Source organism: Medicago sativa, chromosome 7 (genome assembly GCF_051527215.1).
Source record: "Medicago sativa cultivar Bolivia chromosome 7, Bolivia_mono, whole genome shotgun sequence".
Classification (NCBI taxonomy): domain Eukaryota; kingdom Viridiplantae; phylum Streptophyta; class Magnoliopsida; order Fabales; family Fabaceae; genus Medicago; species Medicago sativa.
This window is the reverse complement of record NC_140755.1, coordinates 75,921,393-75,941,652: the sequence shown is the minus strand read 5'-3', so window position 1 is coordinate 75,941,652 and position 20,260 is coordinate 75,921,393. Positions and strand designations below refer to the sequence as shown.

Here is a 20,260-nt window from a genome sequence, read left to right as displayed (position 1 = left end):
AAATGTCTTTTCTACACAAGTGATCTACTAACTTATTCTAAACAAAACAAGGCCTTGGTAATTACATTTTTGCCCTCATTTTAGGCACTTTAGGGGCATTCAGGTAATTTCCTTATTGGTGCATTTTCTTTAGTGCCACCTCATTGTTTCCACTAACTATTTATTTAATATAAAAATGTTTTTTAAGGAAGGATAAACTGGTAATTTTACCTAAGGATTATATATATATGTCAAACCACATTTTTTCTCTCATTTTCTCTACTCTTCCTCTCTCTCTAGAAATCATATTCTATTCCTTCTCTCTAAACATCTCACGCCTTCCCTCCTTCTTCCACCCCAATCCATCAGCATGCAAGCTTCAAATCTTGATCCTTGGAACAATTTAATCCTTATGCAGGATTAAAATTCTTCTTTCCTTTCCTCTTTTCCCTCCTAGCTGAACTCAACCACAAGCTCACAAGTTTTGAACTGTTGCCATCAGATTGTTTATAGAGTAGCAATTAAGTTGTTGTGCTGATTATGACTTGAATTGATGATTAGAAGTAAGAAACAAGGAAGAATGAGGCTAGGGTTTGGTTGTTCTGCTGCTGGAAGAGTGGGTAGGTATGTGTGAATATTTATCCATTGTGGTTTGGTTTGGCAATAGAAACAAGAAATTTGCAGAAAAAGGATTACTGAAAGTTTGGGTCAATGCTGGATTTTGGAGAGTTGAGTAGAGAAATTGAAGTTTTGCAGAAGGCAGAAACTATGAGCTGGAGATACGCTTAATCTGATTCAGAAGGTTATGGTAAGTTCTCTTTTAAACTTGAATTTGATTAGATAGAGAAGGATTTGTTAGTTGGTTATGGTATAATTTTAAGAAATGTTGGTTAAAATTCGTATAGACCTACTGTCAGAAAAACGGTCATAAATACTTGTGTTGGCATCGTTTTTGAGTGAAAATTGAACCATTGGAAAATAGACAAAATTTAACACGAAATAGGCTCTGGAAGAACTTAATTATGTTATTCTATGACTGAGAAAATTGAGTTAGAAGTTTGAGCTGCTTAAGTAAAAATCTGAAGTGTTGTTGTTGGAATGTTCTGTCATATCTCTCTGTTCATGCACCAGTTTGAAATGTGACTTATACCATTAGAAAGAAGACATAAATTAACTTGAAATAGGCTTTGGAATTGCTTAATTCAATTATGTTATGATGGAGAAAACTGAGTTACAAGTTTCAGTTGTTGAATAAAAAATCTGCTCTATTGTGGTTGGAATGTTCATGTTAAAATATTCGGTTCACTGCCTGGATTGAAATTACAAGGACTGAAGCATATGTCTGAAGCTATGGTTTTAAGAGCAAGAGAAGAGAAGAGGGCTGAAGGGATAGCAATGGCAAGAGCTTTGAATTGGAGCATAATCTATTGAGAGTGTTTAGAATAAGTCATGGTGAGTTCGTGGCTCTTTCGTTTTTTGTTGTTGGTTGGTGATTTTGATATTTTGTTTTCATGATTTTAGGGTTTTTGCATGTTTCTGTTACATCTGATTTCAATATTCAATGAGAAAAAAAAAAGATACATTTAGATTTGATGAGTTTTAATGATTTTTTTCTCCAAATGGTTTCCTACATAATCTGCAATTTTGATTCAAGGGCTATATCCTGCATTTATCTTTGTTCTATAATCTATTTAGTAAAAAGTATCGTCTTTTATTGATTAGTTTATTACTTTCAGACACTAAGATGTGCAGATTTTATAGTTAAGGAACCAATGGTTATTGGTCATGAGTGTGCTGGGATCATTGAAGAAGTTGGTGGTCAGATAAAGACTTTGGTGACAGGTGACCGTGTGACAATCGAGCCTGGGATCAGTTGTTGGCGTTGTCATAATTGCAAACTTGGTCGATATAATCTATGCCTTGATATGAAGTTTTTTGCTACTCCACCAGTTCATGGCTCACTCGCTAATCAAGTCTGCTGAAAGAATCCATAAATTCTCAAAGTATAGTTCTTTGTTATGTCCAATTCGAAGTACAAAAATCTAAAAATATGAATTTCAATGTTGCAAGTAGTGGCTATAGCATATTGAAATTTGAAAAATGACATTGCAGCCGTAGTTGTGTTATAGCGCTTTAGTGTAGTGGAATTTGAACACATTTCTATTTTCTTTCGTGTATTTTAACTTTTCTGCTCTCTCTATAAGTTGAATCCGAAACTAGATTCCTGCGGTAGAACATAAAAAAATTAGGTTGTTTTGCATGATTAGAAATTCCCCCAAATGAATGCATTGATTTTTTTATTGTTATTACTTGATTTTCTATGTTTCTATATGTTTTTTGTTGGACTGAAATGACAAGAATTGCTCAAAGTATAATATGTGGGAAAGTGCTGAAAATTTGTGTAGAAATGCATTTGATTGAATTTGGCAAGGATGTTAAAGTTAATATTATTAGCGAATAATACTGTTATATCATTGTATCATAGTAATAATGTCTTAGATTAAGAAAGTATATGTAGAATCAATTGAGTAAGTTAAAGAGAGAATAGATTGAAAATTCTGCAATTTGCAGCTTGGCTACCCTGTTAGTAAATTGATCATACATTTTTATACATAGATCATTTGAGAGTGAAACTTGAACCTTTGTAAAGTAGACAAAAATACCTACAGAATAGGCTCAAGAATCGTTGAATTTCATTGAGTAAAGTATGAGAAATTCATGTTGTAAGTTGAGTAAAAGTTTATACCCTGTTTCTGTACCTGTACATGTTCTTTAGGAAAACTGTACAAATTGGAGAATTAAACACCAAAACTAAAATTATATTTATAATCTTGGCATTCTAAGCTTTCCAAGGAATGTTCGTTTAGTCAATTCGGACGTCGTTTGATATTTTAATTAAATTGACAAAGTTGAAATCTGTCTACTAACAAAACTGAATTTTTGGATTGGTTTTGTAGAATTGTACGCACGTATGATGTTTGATGAAATGCTAATACTCTAACACAGATGGTTTTTTGGCATAATTAATGACATAGAAAATTGATTGCCTGTTTAGTTATATCATTTGTACATGTATGTTTAGTAACTAAGCTAGCTGGTAATTAATTATTTATCTGTTGTATGTATAACTTCATAAACATTTATATTTTTAGTGCATCCTTTTATGTTTAGTAACTAAGCTAGCTGGTAATTAATGGCAAATAGTGCATTGTGTTCTATGAAAATTTATCATTGCATATTACTTACCATAAGGGAGAGGAACTTTTCTAATGGCATCTTCAGGATCTGAATCTTCTGATCTCTGAGTGATTGATAATCATTTAGCGTTACCAAATTCATTATGCATATTGTTGCGCAGGAGATTATGTTTGAACCAAATGTCATGTGTGAGCCTCTTGACAAGAAATTAACATTTGAAGAAAGTGAGATTTAGTACATACCCAGTTGGTGCACACTAAGTTACAGTATAATTGGCTTTTTTATTGATTTCTTTTTCCATGAATGCAGTTATAAAATGGTGATATTATAGCCTTTCAAAAAGCTTCTACTAAGGTTAATGAGAAACATTTTGACTATCCTCATGTGCCTTTATACTTGGAATATGTGCACAATCGCTAGGTATTTTCTTTTTGATGTTTAATTAAAGGCAATTAGTTTCATCGAACATGATGAGAATCGCCAGGTATTATTTTTGTGTTTGTAAAATTGACTAAAATTGGTGATGCATGAATTGTTTACCAAGAACCCTGGTCATGAAGTCTACTCCGGCTCTACTGTAAAGCAAGGAGAACTCGAGGCTATTGTAATTTCTACTGGTGTGCACATCTTCTTTGGTAAGGCTGCTCATTTGGTCGACAGCACTAACCAAATTGGTCATTTCCAAAAGGTACTTAACTCTTATTCTTCTGACTTCAATAATGTTGCAAAATTTGTTCATTAATATATGCTGATCACTACTAAAAAAGGTTGAATTAATGACGAAAAATTAGTACATAAGTGTATTTTGCTTAATATATCAAAAAAGTTGGATCGACGTCGAAATGTGATTCTAATGTTTCTTTAATATGATTTTTCTTTTGCTTATTTTTGTTGCACTTTTAGTACTAAACTGCAATTTTATGTCCATGGCTATGATCATGTGTTGACAGCCATCGGTAACTTCTGCATTTGCTCAATTGCTTTGGGAATGATCATCGAGATTGTTGTCATGTATCCTATTCAGTGCCGCAAGTATAGGAGTGGAATTGACAATCTATTGGTGCTTCTGATTGGAGGAATTCCTATTGCAATGCCAACAGTTTTGTCAGTTACAATAGCTACTGGTTCACATAGGTTGTCTCAGCAAGGTGCTATCACGAAGAGAATGATAGCCATTGAGGAAATGAAATGTCAGATATCTGGTCTGTTACTCTCTGCAAGTTGCACACTTCAGCTGGCTTTTTCATATATATCTGTGTTAACAATCTCTCTTCTATAGTAAACCTTTCATTCTGCTTTATGCTTTCCTGAAGAAGTGCTTCTAGGTCTACATTGATGGTTTTTTCTTTCAAAGCAATTTCTTCCAGTATTGAAGTAATTTGAACAATATTATAACAGTTTCTTACAATTATTTATCGTGTCTTTTTGCAACTACCATCCAATGATTCCTTCTAGGTTTTATAAATATGATTCATGAATATTTTCTGTCGAAAGTAATTCAACAGAAAAGAAGAAACGTAGTTGGTATAACAATTCTAGCCTTGCTTGGGCAATAGTTTGTCCTTGATTCATAACCCAGATAAGGTCAAGGCAAATGCTTTCAATTTGAAAATTGAACTTCAATAGCACTCAATTCATAGAAGCATGGCTCTCATAAGATATTGGCATAGTCCTCATTTCTGTTGTTTATTTTGACTTGAATTTGTGGCTTATATCTTTGATGGCATCATTCGGTTATGTTTGAAGATGAACCTGAGACCATTACATGATTTTTTCTGTTGCAGAGTGGAAACTGTTATGAATAGATGAGGGAAATATGGCGTTGAGCAGTAGGATACTGGTTTTGTGCCTGCTCATGCATTCTATAGAACAATGAAGACTACAGAACTCATGTTTAAAGGGAATGCTACGTTCATTTTGTCGATAATATGAAACTAATATTTCAATTCCTCCTCTGCTTAGTATTTTCCAAATGAGGCGTCAAGAACTATTTTGTTGGTTTAATGGTTTCAGTTAATATTATGTAAATTATAATGTTGTTTTCTCAAAATGTAATATGCTCTTCTAATGCATCAAGATTTTATGATTAAATGGCGGGTATTTACTAAAAAGATGCAACTATTATCCGCAATTTGATCACTTTTTCCTTGGAACGAAATTTCTATAAAATCTGCAAATTTAACCCGTGCGAAGCACGGGTTTGTAACTAGTTAGTGTTCTAAAAAATGGAGCTTTGTAGGACCGCACATTTTCACACACCTCATGGTCCGAATAATATTGCATATTATCATAACCATGATTGCTATTAAATTGTTATTCTATATCAACCAAGAAAAAGTTGTGTCCATTTTTCTACTTCGTTTAGGCAAAAATTATTTATATACAAAAAAAAAAGTCAAATACTCTCCGCGGTCCTTTAAGTTATATGTTTATAACATATTAGTTCTTTAAGTTTTTTTTTTGTTATCAATTGGTCCTTTAAGTTTTTTTTTTTTTGTTACAAATTGCTTCTTTAAGTCATAGAATATTTACACTGTCATCCATATTTTCAGCTAACTTCGTTAAAAAGTGCTTATAAACCATTTAACATTAAGATGGTAGGTCCAGAAGTGCTTATGATATCAAACATGATTACTTATTTTAATTTTCTTCTTCTTGTTTTTGAATTTCAAGCCTAATTTTACATATAAATATTTGATTAACAATATTTTTTAATTTTTAAATAAAATAATTAACAATATTATAAATCAAGTATCGGTCAATTTTGTTTTGAATCAAGACCGAATAACACACCTATGAGCTCTAGTTTTGAGAGCAATGAATTTGGACAAACCAACTTAACATTAAACATCTATATAAACACTTTTTTGAGTGAGTTTGATGAAATTAGGATAATAATACAAATATTTTATGATTTAAAGCACTAATTTGTAAGGAAAAAGCTTAAAGACTAATTGGTTGTAATGCAAATGATATTTGGCCTAGAAAAAACCTAGAAAGATTCCTAGCCAAATAGATACATGCATAAGCATATATGGATCCACTATTATATGTTTTCGGTTTTTTTAGACAATTACATGTTTGAGCTTGACTTCTAAAAACTGTATTAAAAATCTTGGCTGTTTATATGCACCATGCATATCCATATTTGTATGGTAACATGTCTCTTATCTTCGTTGTACTTATGCTATATTTTTATAAATATAAATATCACAAATTAAGGGATGGTGGGGCACTTCACTACGTACACTTTGTAAGTTTGGATATATGTTGCACAACTATATACTCAACGTTAGTAAATAATTATTGATCAAAACTAATATGAAAATGAAGCTTACAAGACGATGAACTAATCACGTCACGTCGCCAGCATGTTTGTAACGAGAAGAGCTCATGATGTTTGGAATTCAATTAGAATATTTTTATTTTACAATTATTTAGACTAATTTTAAAACATCGTTTTGAATTTTGAGAAATGAATAAATGTAGCAACTAGCTTATACTATACTATGATAAAACATGACTCGTGAGAAAGTGGATGACCGCGCGCATGGCACGACGGGTACTCACCGTCCAATATTTTAAGTATTCATGCATAGTAAGGAGAAACTTTATTAGTTAGGCTTTGACAATATAATCTGCAAGATATTTACATTTTATAGTTATACACACACTTATTGTTTCAAGAAAAAATTATAGCAATGGCTTTATGGGACGCTTGCAAAATATTTCTTCAATCTATGAATAATCAAAGGGGGAGGAAAACCTAATCTAAGAAGCCCATACACATTCTTTAAAAGTCTAAGAGCTTCTTCAATGTGATATCCAATTTTAATATAAAAATTATTGACACTTGCATTGAATCATATCCGAGCAAATTGATAATTGTGAGGAAATAACACATCAAATTGGTAAAATAAAAAAAAAAAGAGTAGATAAACCAAAAAGTTAAAATGAGACGGGGGCGTCCAGATCCATTAACCCACGTGGGTCGGGTCGAATGCATTGAAATGCAGTCCGATAATGATGGGTTAGATTGGTTTATTCATTTATGTATTCGGGCCCTTAGGTTGGAGTAGGTTGGATTGTGTCAACCCATTTGACAGCCTGAATCGATGGTGATCTTACTCCTTACAACGATAGAGTTGGGTGAACTGTGATGCTCGCTAGTGTTCAAGACTTAGTAGCCGTTTGTTTTGCCACCTTTTCCAATCATTGCATATTTGTTAGTTAGAGAGTGCGAATGATTCGAAGGGAACGATGTTCGATAAATTTGTCCCCACGAACGACGTCATTGATCTTGAACACAATTAGGAGAGACAACCGGAGTGGATGCTACGAAGATGATACAACACTTGACGGCGGTTCTTCCTCAATGCGGAGTATTGTACCTGTAAAGACACTCCAACATTCAAGTCACTAAGGTCTTAGGTGTATTGAGGCTTTTTTGAAAATAAGAATGTGTATACAGTGGTTGCTCTATTTGAGGATTTCCAACTGGCAACATTAGTATGAACGTTTTGACATTTATACACTATTGACACGAGAGGCGGACAACCTTTTGATTACTTGGAGGGCTCATATTGGCTCTGGGCGCCTCATTTAGTGTTTCACGGCTTTTATCGATATAGGTAATCCCCAACTATGTTTGGGTGTCTCATTCGACCTTATCTTTCTGAAGAGATAAACATGGATATTTTATCCCCTAAAAAATGGATATTTTATACGTCCTTCACAAAAAAAAAGAAGATATTTTACGACGATCAATTTTCATAAAGATATTTCCTAAAATGTTTATATATTTTCATTATTATTTTGTGACAAATTTTTTTCATATAAAATTTCCTTAAATAGTTTTGTATATTTTCATTATTATTAATATTATCAAGCAGAAAGATGAGTATTAACGTGTTCGTCTTTCCACATTTTTCTATATGTTATATTATTTTTAATTTGAATTTTTTATTTTAATTATACCTATATTATTTAGAAATTTTGGTTTAGAAAAATATTTACTAAAAATTGTAATTAGTTTTTTAGCTCTTTAAATTATGGATTTAAGAGTAAAATATTACTTTAGAGTAGTTTAAGTATATTTAAGAGTAAAATTACTCGATCTAATCTTTTCTCGGCTGGTATTTGGTAGGCTTTGAGACACCGTAACTTAACTTGCCTGAACAACTAAGTATGATCATCAAACTGACTCTCTTTCAACATCTAAAATTGAGCAGAAGTCATCAAAAATGCTTTCTCCAAGAATGTCGTTGTTGTTAATTCAGAGCGTTTAATCAAGTGGAATTGCTTACACTTCTCGTGCATCATTCTCAATGTGGATGGAGGTTGCCTTGGAACACCGCAACATGCTGGATTTGGGGGTGTAACACCCCGTTTTCCCAACGTAAAAATTTCTTAAATAAAATCAGAGTTTTTCATCATAAAACGGAATGTCACATTTCTTAAAAAAAACGTAAATGGAATAATAATTTATCCTTCAAAAATATAACAACATAATCTTTAAAACTTCGCAGCGGAATAGTTTGACGACTTAAATAATCTTTGGCACAAGGGCCTCAATATAAAATTTCATAAAACTTAGTTCAACATCAATTCTTGAAAGATTTATAAAGTAATACGTAAAGAACAGAAAGTAAAGACATAATCCCATCCCGTTACGTATCAGAGCACCTAAGACACACTTGTGAGGAGTCCACTCACGACCGCAACTAATCCTGGTTACCTGCAAGTTACCCATACGAAGAGCAACATTTCCAAGCAGAGGGGTGAGATTTCTCAAACAATAATATAAAGCATATAAATCATATAAAGTACATTCAACAACTTAAACATCTTATAATTCATTAATCATATCTAACAACTTAAACTTTCTTAACTAGTGTCACCGTACATGAAACAGAGAATGCTGTCACCGTACAATTTCGCTAAGACCTCCCTGTAGTATTTTAATCATAACTCAAAGACCAAACATTATTTTCACGTCAAACCAAAGCCACTAGAAAGCTAACAAAATTATCTAAAACTTTCATGTTTACGCCTAAGACCAATTCTGTACCGATCAATACCAGTTTTTATTTTAAATTCGGAAAAGTTGTGCTGAAAGTCCATAAAAATTCACTGTGACCTACATGCAGTAATTTGACCATAACTCAAGCTCTATAAATCCTATTGACATGAGACCAACGGAATTAGAAAGCTAACATCCATACCTACAACTTTCGTGTTTACACTTAAACCCAGTTCGGAACTTAAACTTGTCAAACTGAGACAATAAAAACGCATTTTGCATATTGACAGCAAAATCGCAGTTCAGCTGCGATTTCGCTTTGGGAAAATCTTTTCCACTTCTTTTTCGATCCAATACTCTCCAAACTTGATCCTAATCATTACTCTATGATTGCCCTATCATTAGAACACTAATTATTCATCAACTTACTGTATGCAAATTCAAAGGGTTCTCAAATCTATTAACAACCAATTACAATTATTAAACCCTAATTCTTAAACTCACCAACATCTCATCCAATTTCATGGTTTTAACCTCAAAACTACATCCAATAATCATCCTATGGGTTATCTAAGGACTGCATACAATTTCTACATCAATTCAACAAGTTTTCATCATCTAATCATCAAATCTCTCTCAAAACCCTAATTCTCAAATTCTCACAAACTTTTCCCAACTTGTTAGATGCAATCTAATGATTTAACAACTTAATATTAATGCAAGATAGTCTCACCCTCACCTTAGATTAATTCCTGAATCAGCGGCAGCGTTCTTCTTTCCTAAGGTCTTCTCATCTTCTCTTGACTTTTCTCTCATCTTCTCTTCTTTCTTGTTCTCCTCTTTTCCAAAAAGCGGTTTCCGGTAAACTCTTTCTAACCTAAGCTTCTCTATTTATAATACTAAACGCTCTTCCTAAATCTATTTTGGCCCAACAACTTATTCTTCTTTCTATTCTAACCCCCTTCTTATTTCTCTTACACCTCAAAACTACTCTATTCCTCATAATCTTATTTATTTCTAAATTAAATATATCTCTCCCCCACTTAATAATAATAATACACCAATAACAAATATATCTCTAACAAATAACAAATATATTTCTACACCAAATAACAAATATATCTATAACAAATAACAAATATATTTCTACACCAAATAACAAATATATCTATAACAAATAACAAATATATTTCTACACCAAATAACAATTATATTATGCTAGTAAATACCAACATATAACATAAGAAAATATCACATAAATCATGTAAATCATACCAATCATATAAATATATTCTAAAACTAATTAAAATAATTAAATAAAAAGGAGGGCATTACAACTCTCCCCAACTCAAAAGAATTTCGTCCTCGAAATTCAAGCACAAGAGAAAATAAATTTAATTATTGTTTCTTCAAACAAATCACAAAACCACATCAATGTTAGTCAGTTAAACATGATCGCATAATAAAACATAACTACTAACTAGAAAACATGACGACACGACACAACGACTCTTCTACTTGGCCGAACGGACCAACCAGGCTCTGATACCAATTGTAACACCCCGTTTTCCCAACGTAAAAATTTCTTAAATAAAATCAGAGTTTTTCATCATAAAACGGAATGTCACATTTCTTAAAAAAACGTAAATGGAATAATAATTTATCCTTCAAAAATATAACAACATAATCTTTAAAACTTCGCAGCGGAATAGTTTGACGACTTAAATAATCTTTGGCACAAGGGCCTCAATATAAAATTTCATAAAACTTAGTTCAACATCAATTCTTGAAAGATTCATAAAGTAATACGTAAAGAACAGAAAGTAAAGACATAATCCCATCCCGTTACGTATCAGAGCACCTAAGACACACTTGTGAGGAGTCCACTCACGACCGCAACTAATCCTGGTTACCTGCAAGTTACCCATACGAAGAGCAACATTTCCAAGCAGAGGGGTGAGATTTCTCAAACAATAATATAAAGCATATAAATCATATAAAGTACATTCAACAACTTAAACATCTTATAATTCATTAATCATATCTAACAACTTAAACTTTCTTAACTAGTGTCACTATTCTTCATATATTAGTCATATACTTCATCTTATATTATCAATAATATCACATACATCATCACATATCATCATTAGTAAACATGTAGCATCATATCATAAATCACATAGCATCATACCATAAATCACATAGCATCTTATCATAAATCACATAGCATCTTATCATAAACAACTTCATAATCAATCATCATAAGCAACTTCGTAATCAATCATCATACACATCATAATCATTCATCATCTTAAGCATCATAATCATTCATAAAGCACTTCATTAATAGCTCATCAACTTGACATCTTAACATCTTAACATCTTGATAACTTGACATCTTAACAACTTGACCTGACAATGCATCTAGACTCGACTATGCAACTCTTAACGTCTTAAACCATCCTTGATCATCATGAAAATGCAAATGCATGTGGTACCATTTTAGGGCATAAGCCCTCATCATCGTGGTTGAGCATAAATATACTCCTAGGGCATAAGCCCTCATCGTCGTGGTTGAGCAAAAGCTCCATCGTCGTGGTTGAGCAAAAAGCTCCATCGTCGTGGTTGAGCAAAAGCTCCATCGTCGTGGTTGAGCAAAAGCTCCAGGGCATGAGCCCTCATCTTTAAATGAGTATGCATGGACTCAACATCTTACGTCTTAGAAACTTTATGAACATCTATGACATCCTAACATCTTGATATCTTGACAACATAACATCTTAACAACTTGATGACTTCATAACGACTCGACGACTTAACAACTCTTATCATCTTAACGTCTTAACATCTTGACAACATATGGATCACATAAATAATTCATGTCATATCATAATATAACAAAATGATAATAAACAACATCTTAAAACATCATATTCATCAATCATAAACAACTTCATATAACATCGTATTTAAACATCGACAATAATTCACTATGTATCTTTGTAAAAACATAATAAATTATCCACAACATATTTTCATGTCAAACCAAAGCTACTGGAAATATATCACAATTATCAACAACTTTCATGTTTAGAACAAAGATCAATTCAAAACAGAAACATATGAACAAAACGCAAAAACATGAAACAGAGAATGCTGTCACCGTACAATTTCGCTAAGACCTCCCTGTAGTATTTTAATCATAACTCAAAGACCAAACATTATTTTCACGTCAAACCAAAGCCACTAGAAAGCTAACAAAATTATCTAAAACTTTCATGTTTACGCCTAAGACCAATTCTGTACCGATCAATACCAGTTTTTATTTTAAATTCGGAAAAGTTGTGCTGAAAGTCCATAAAAATTCACTGTGACCTACATGCAGTAATTTGACCATAACTCAAGCTCTATAAATCCTATTGACATGAGACCAACGGCATTAGAAAGCTAACATCCATACCTACAACTTTTGTGTTTACACTTAAACCCAGTTCAGAACTTAAACTTGTCAAACTGAGACAATAAAAACGCATTTTGCATATTGACAGCAAAATCGCAGTTCAGCTGCGATTTCGCTTTGGGAAAATCTTTTCCACTTCTTTTTCGATCCAATACTCTCCAAACTTGATCCTAATCATTACTCTATGATTGACCTATCATTAGAACACTAATTATTCATCAACTTACTGTATGCAAATTCAAAGGGTTCTCAAATCTATTAACAACCAATTACAATTATTAAACCCTAATTCTTAAACTCACCAACATCTCATCCAATTTCATGGTTTTAACCTCAAAACTACATCCAATAATCATCCTATGGGTTATCTAAGGACTGCATACAATTTCTACATCAATTCAACAAGTTTTCATCATCTAATCATCAAATCTCTCTCAAAACCCTAATTCTCAAATTCTCACAAACTTTCCCCAACTTGTTAGATGCAATCTAATGATTTAACAACTTAATATTAATGCAAGATAGTCTCACCCTCACCATAGATTAATTCCTGAATCAGCGGCAGCGTTCTTCTTTCCTAAGGTCTTCTCCTCTTCTCTTGACTTTTCTCTCCTCTTCTCTTCTTTCTTGTTCTCCTCTTTTCCAAAAAGCGGTTTCCGGTAAACTCTTTCTAACCTAAGCTTCTCTATTTATAATACTAAACGCTCTTCCTAAATCTATTTTGGCCCAACAACTTATTCTTCTTTCTATTCTAACCCCCTTCTTATTTCTCTTACACCTCAAAACTACTCTATTCCTCATAATCTTATTTATTTCTAAATTAAATATATCTCTCCCCCACTTAATAATAATAATACACCAATAACAAATATATCTCTAACAAATAACAAATATATTTCTACACCAAATAACAAATATATCTATAATAAATAACAAATATATTTCTACACCAAATAACAAATATATCTATAACAAATAACAAATATATTTCTACACCAAATAACAATTATATTATGCTAGTAAATACCAACATATAACATAAGAAAATATCACATAAATCATGTAAATCATACCAATCATATAAATATATTCTAAAACTAATTAAAATAATTAAATAAAAAGGAGGGCATTACAGGGGGCTCATTAGAAATTCTGTTGGCCACTACCTTTTCAGTTTCTCTTGTTTTATTATTTGGGGGACATTTTGCTAGCAGAGCTCTCTGCAATCTATCATGGTTTAACTTTGGCTCGTGACTTGGATATTGCGGAACTCATGTGCTATACAAATTGTCTTCTATGCATCGGTCTCATTACCAAGTGAACCATGAATTACCATATCTATGTTGCTCTCATTCAAGACATAAAGGATATGTTATGCCTCAACAATATTACTATCGTTCACACCCTGCGGGAGGGCAACCAATGTGCCAATTTTTTGACTAAAATGGGAGCTTCGTTTGATTCTGACTTGTCTATCAACTTGTCTCCTATTGAGATGAATAATCTGCTTAAAAATGATGCTTGGGGAGCTATCTTCTCCATGGGCCGATTTTTTTTTGCCTTTTTAGTTTTTTGATATTTTCCCTTGTAACAAAAAAAAAAAGTTGACTACACAAAAAATATATAGATTTCATTAAAAAAATATAAAATATGCAATAAATATATAGATTTCATTAAAAAATATAAAATATGCAATACGTAAAAAAATAAATGGACCTGAATTTGAATTAGTTTGAGGAAAACACAAAGAAATTATGATATTTATTAACTTTATTTTATTATTCTATAATTTATAATATTAGCAGATAGTCAAATTTCTTTCTTCAATCAACTTTTTTTCTTGAGAGGTTCGATCCGGTTATATTATAATAATACAATAAAATATTTGTTCGACATTAAAATTCTTATATATCATCAATCAATAGTTTTGAAACAAATATTCCTTATTTTAATTGAAAGAGTTACAATGTTCCCCTCAAAAAAAAAAAAAAAAAAAAATCTGCAAAGAGAATAAACAGTTTGTCTCGTTAACAGTACAACACAAGCCGTCTATTCTGACACACCCCTCAGTCCAAACTAAACCCTCTTTCTCTCTCTTTCTTCCTTCCTTTCTCTCTCTATATATACGTTCATAATAATACAACCGCGTCACTCTCATGAAACAAGTAACGTCCATGGTTTCATATAGCTGATTGTAACTCTTTTCCACCCTTTTCTTTCTCTTTCTCTCCGTTTTCTTTATCCAACAACAATGGCTAATTCTTTCTTATCAATTTTCAACAAGAAACCCAACAAACCTCTCTCAAGACTCTACTTTCTCACCTTCACCATCATCCTCTGCACCTTTTTTTACCTCCTTGGCCTCTGGCAAAACTCCTCCACCACCACCTCCGCCGCCATCTCCGGCAACAATCACCACTCCACCACCATCATCCGCCCTGATTGCCCACAAACTAATTTCACCTCCACCACCACTTCTTCCATCACTCTTGATTTTTCAGCACATCATAACGTCTCCGACCCACCAGAATCCGCAGCGCGTGTGACTAACGCGCCGGTATGCGACATCGGTTTATCGGAGTATACTCCGTGTGAGGACGTGCAGCGGTCGTTGAAATTTCCTCGGGAGAATTTAATTTATCGTGAGAGACACTGTCCGGAGAAAGAGGAGATTCTCCGGTGTCGGATACCGGCACCATATGGCTACCGCGTTCCGCCGAGGTGGCCTGAGAGCCGTGATTGGGCTTGGTATGCTAATGTGCCACATAAAGAATTGACGATTGAGAAAAAAAACCAGAATTGGGTTCATTTTGAAGGTGACCGGTTCAGGTTTCCTGGTGGTGGGACCATGTTTCCACGTGGCGCTGGTGCATACATTGATGATATCGGAAAACTCATCAACCTTAAAGATGGGTCCGTCCGAACCGCTTTAGACACCGGTTGTGGGGTACGTTTTTCTTGAACTCCCGGTTTAAGTTTTCTTGAACCGGTTTCTTTTACTATCATGCATGCATGTTTTCATTTTCAATGTCAATGAACCGGGTGGTTCACTTCCCCTCTATGGTTAGTTCAACAACATTCGTAGAAAAATGAACCATGAGCAGGAATGTGATTGGTCCCCTATTCAAGGTTTGGACCCAACCAATTGAAAAATTTCAATTAACTTTTTTAGGTTGATTTTAGTTTTGGTAATATTTTTTGAGATTTTATCTTTATTTAGAACGTTTGAGAATTGGAAAGGGAATGTAGGTTAATTGGGAATCTAAATTAATAAATATTGTATATTTTATTAATATTTTCTTTCCTTAGTTGCTTCCAGGAATCGTTTCTTATGAAATTTTTTATAAATGTATATGATTTTGGTAAGTTTATATGAAATGAAAATTGTATATAATTTTGGTAATCATTGTGCGAAACAGACGGGATACAGATTAATTTTATAATTCAGCATTTTCTCTCAAGTTTTGTAATTTTTTATTTATAGTAATTATAATATAAATTTTCCACATTTGACTTTTTTTTTTCTGATATTTTCTAATTGTTTGTGAATACGTCAATCATGTTCTCTATGTCAATATTTTATTTCTTTTTCCAGTCTATTATTGTGACTTGGTTGGCTATCTTATCTTAAAGACGTGATGAATATGGACCATGCTTTGAAATTGAAACATATAGTAGTTTTTTTGACCAGAAAATTGATATATAGTTAGTTAAGGTATATTGGTCGTCACATCATAGACTCAACCGTAAATCTATCCTTTTCGTAGAGAGAAAAAAGGGAAACATATAGGGTTCACTTTAGAACTAGAACTAGTTTGCAAAACAATCTTCTTAAATTCTTGGAACTGAAGTAAAGTAGTACCTAGTTTCATGTTGACTAATGATATAAAACAAAAAGTTACATTTTATATATTAGACTATGCATTATTAACAACTATATATTGTATTTTGAATTTCAAATTCACTTAGTGTTAATCATAACGATAAATATATTTTGAAGTTATTTTGTTTGTTGAGGAGTCTCAATCATGTATATTTAGCCTTATTTCTAAGTTACTTCATGTTGTGGCAATATGTTTACTAGTCACATGTGCACAAATTTGTGGTATCGCTGAAAATTTCAAAGTAAACGTACTTTATAAGTTAAAATATTTTAATTGGTTAATGACATGTTGTTACAATTGAATTAATCAGGTTGCAAGTTGGGGAGCATATCTTTTGCCACGTGACATATTAGCAGTGTCATTTGCACCAAGAGATACACATGAAGCTCAAGTTCAATTTGCTCTTGAACGAGGAGTTCCAGCTTTGATTGGTGTTATTGCCTCAATTAGGCTTCCTTACCCTTCTAGAGCCTTTGACATGGCTCATTGCTCTCGTTGCCTAATTCCTTGGGGCCAGAATGGTAAATATATCCTTTGGTGTCTAACATGTGTCAGGGTCTAACATGTGTCATGGCACTTGTGTCGTGTTCGGTGCCAGACACATTTTAATTTGAAAGCAAGTGTGTGTGAATATGTGACTTATAAATTTTGTTTTATGTATTTGTAGATGGAATTTATTTAACTGAAGTTGATAGAGTGCTACGTCCTGGAGGATATTGGATTCTATCAGGGCCACCAATAAATTGGGAGAGCCATTGGAAAGGGTGGGAGAGGACTCGTGAGGATCTAAATGCTGAACAGACTTCAATTGAGAGAGTGGCAAAAAGTCTTTGTTGGAAAAAACTAGTTCAGAAGGGTGACATTGCAATATGGCAAAAGCCTACTAATCATATTCATTGCAAAATAACAAGAAAGGTCTTCAAGAATAGACCCTTTTGTGATGCAAAGGATCCTGACTCAGCATGGTAATATACCTTTTCCTATTCTTTTAAATATTAATTAATGCCTTTAAGATATTGAATTGTGACCACGGTCGCAATCGAGAATTCAAGATCAGTTTGTGATCGTTAAGATTGCGGAGAATTTTGGTCAAATGAGACTGATATGGACCGAAAAAAACTGATGTCACGGTCGCGGATTTTTTTTATAAGGCACTCATAACTTTATTGACAATTTTCAGATTATGTCACACTGACTCACTTATAGTTGCTTGTGCTACTGATTTTGCTTTTACAGTTAGAAAAAAAAAAAAAAAGCAGTTTATGCTTGCTGCCAAATAGAGTTTGGCAGTGATACCAAAACCACTTAGATGATAAAGAGTTTGAGTTGCATAATCTATTTATTTGTTAGTTGGTTTATGCACCTTTTCGAAAGTGGAGATTCTTTTTGGACCATTCCAAAAAAAATAATTTATTTGTTTGCTTTATTCCCCTTTTCTCTTTAGTTACTTGTTCTTGAAGTTTTTAATTTTCTTTTCTTCATTTTAGGTACACCAAAATGGATACATGTTTGACACCACTTCCTGAGGTATCTGACATAAAAGAAGTTAGTGGTGGAGGACTGCCGAATTGGCCTGAGAGACTAACATCAGTTCCACCAAGGATTAGCAGTGGAAGTTTGGATGGAATCACAGCTGAGATGTTCAAAGAAAATACCGAGTTATGGAAGAAGAGAGTTGCATACTACAAGACACTTGATTATCAGCTAGCAGAGCCGGGGAGATACCGTAATTTACTTGATATGAATGCTTACATGGGAGGATTTGCAGCTGCAATGATTGATGATCCAGTTTGGGTCATGAATATTGTTCCGGTCCAGGCTGAGATCAACACACTTGGTGTCGTTTATGAACGCGGATTGATCGGAACATATCAGAACTGGTAAGTCTTTCTTCCATTTCTAATAGCAGTTGTTAACTAGGTTTTGTGACATGTATTTAGTTCTTAACCAACCAATTTTAAAGAAAGGTAAATAAATATGTGATAACTTTTGAACTCATTTTGAGTTTTTAAGAGAGTCGTATTGTTAGAGTGAAAAATTGTTTAAGTTCTTTATTAGAGATGCTATTTGAGGTGAGAAACTGATTACAAAAAATGAGAGAGGTTTGCTAAAGGAAACAAAATGTTGATTAGTTTAGTAGAAAGTAGCTTTTTGATAGCATAATTAGATTTGCAGCATACTCTTTCAATAAGTGAGTAGTATATTATATGTAACGTGCATAAGTGTTGTATCCACCAATAATTAAATTTAAAGTGCATCCTAATCTTAGCTCACTAAAATTTAGAGTTCGATAACTTTATAATTGTGCACTTTTGGAGGCAAAACTCACTTTATGTTAATCTTTTTCTATTACTTCCCACTTATAGTATAGCTTTATCGTGAAGATAATTTAATTGCAAATTATCTCTTCAGATCTATGAGTGCTACCTAATTTTGTCCTTTACAATAGACAGAAAATTGTGAATCAGATTTTGTGCTGCTTTACACATTTCATCACATGGTAGTAGTTAATGTTTCATTAATAAACTGCTTTTTGTCTCCACTCAGGTGTGAAGCCATGTCCACTTATCCTCGAACCTATGACTTTATACATGCTGATTCTCTTTTTACCCTCTATGAGGACAGGTAAATTGTAAAATTGGTTTTGCCAAATTCAGAAATAACTATTTAAATTGTGACTATGTATATAAAATATGTTTACCACTCATATAATAACTTTGTGAAATTATTTAATGTGTGACAGATGTAATATAGAGGACATTCTTCTTGAGATGGATAGGATATTGAGGCCACAAGGGAGTGTGATATTGCGTGATGATGTGGATGTGTTGTTGAAGGTAAAAAGATTTGCAGATGCAATGCAATGGGATGCTAGAATTGCAGACCATGAAAAGGGACCACACCAAAGAGAAAAGATACTTGTAGCAGTCAAGCAGTATTGGACATCCCCACAACCTGAACAAAATCAACAAAGAAAGTTATAATTTGATTTTCCTTTTGGTCTTCTTAAGATTTGTGAATTTTTTTTTCCTTTCTTTTTTCATGTCAACTTAAATTTTCAGGAATTTTTATTCTTTTCCAACCCCATTTATGTGGGTGGTTTGCAAAGTGAAATTTTCATTAAAGCAAATTATTGACCCCAAAAAATTGTTTGGGGTTTATCCATCAATTACAAAGTTGTCAAATGAAAAATTAACTGATTGAAGTTAATCAAATGATCTTTGATTCAATTCGCATATGAACAATTTCCTTTACTTGATGAATTTGTAAACTCAATTGTTAATGATTAAATCAACAATATATTAGGTAGAATATTAAATTTTCAACCATTTCATCAGCTATTGAGACCTCCTTATTGATATTTGTTATTTTATGCCCTGAAGTGATGATTAGGGTCCAAATCCAATCATACCAATGGTGGTGGTGGACAATGAGAAATTTTAACAAAAATATCCAATATATATATATATATATATATATATATATATATATATATATATATATATATATAAGATCTCTATATAAATACGTGAGGAAGATAAGAAAATACTTTGTTAGGAATTAGAAAGGTGTATTTTGAAATGATTGGCTCATACAAATAACAATGTGTAGAGAAGTAGTAAAAAGTGAGTGGAGCCTGATGATGGAGAGATGGTTCGATGATTCAAGCTGCTAGAATATTTATTGGGATAACATTACATGACAGTAAAATTT

At 32.8% G+C, this 20,260-nt stretch overlaps 2 protein-coding genes and 1 pseudogene across 5 annotated transcripts; all 3 read left to right on the top strand.

Annotated features, from left to right (window-relative positions):
• The first annotated feature begins 251 nt into the window (after window positions 1-251).
• LOC146908561 (sorbitol dehydrogenase-like) lies at window positions 252-5,288 on the top strand. 3 transcript variants are annotated; one of them, XM_085729867.1, is made up of 7 exons: window positions 252-787; window positions 1,307-1,431; window positions 1,746-1,952; window positions 3,338-3,401; window positions 3,487-3,597; window positions 3,722-3,865; window positions 4,128-5,288. In XM_085729867.1, exons 2-5 carry the CDS (start codon window positions 1,429-1,431, stop codon window positions 3,498-3,500), a joined length of 288 nt encoding a protein of 95 aa, XP_085585993.1. In that variant the 5' UTR covers window positions 252-787; window positions 1,307-1,428; the 3' UTR covers window positions 3,501-3,597; window positions 3,722-3,865; window positions 4,128-5,288. The 3 variants fall into 3 exon arrangements, with proteins under 3 accessions (XP_085585993.1, XP_085585994.1, XP_085585992.1); XM_085729868.1 differs by having other exon boundaries at window positions 1,741-1,952; XM_085729866.1 differs by having other exon boundaries at window positions 1,716-1,952.
• Window positions 3,701-4,456, top strand: LOC146908562 (ATPase 2, plasma membrane-type pseudogene; annotated as a pseudogene).
• A 9,524-nt stretch (window positions 5,289-14,812) lies between the features above and the next one.
• LOC146908560 (putative methyltransferase PMT16) lies at window positions 14,813-19,776 on the top strand. 2 transcript variants are annotated; one of them, XR_015020398.1, is made up of 6 exons: window positions 14,813-15,609; window positions 16,857-17,067; window positions 17,214-17,511; window positions 18,034-18,576; window positions 18,619-19,171; window positions 19,290-19,776. XR_015020398.1 is itself a non-coding variant. In XM_085729865.1 (6 exons), exons 1-6 carry the CDS (start codon window positions 14,914-14,916, stop codon window positions 19,528-19,530), a joined length of 1,917 nt encoding a protein of 638 aa, XP_085585991.1. In that variant the 5' UTR covers window positions 14,813-14,913; the 3' UTR covers window positions 19,531-19,776. The 2 variants fall into 2 exon arrangements, 1 of the variants encoding a protein (XP_085585991.1); XM_085729865.1 differs by having other exon boundaries at window positions 18,034-18,426; window positions 19,094-19,171.
• The last annotated feature ends 484 nt before the right edge of the window (window positions 19,777-20,260 follow it).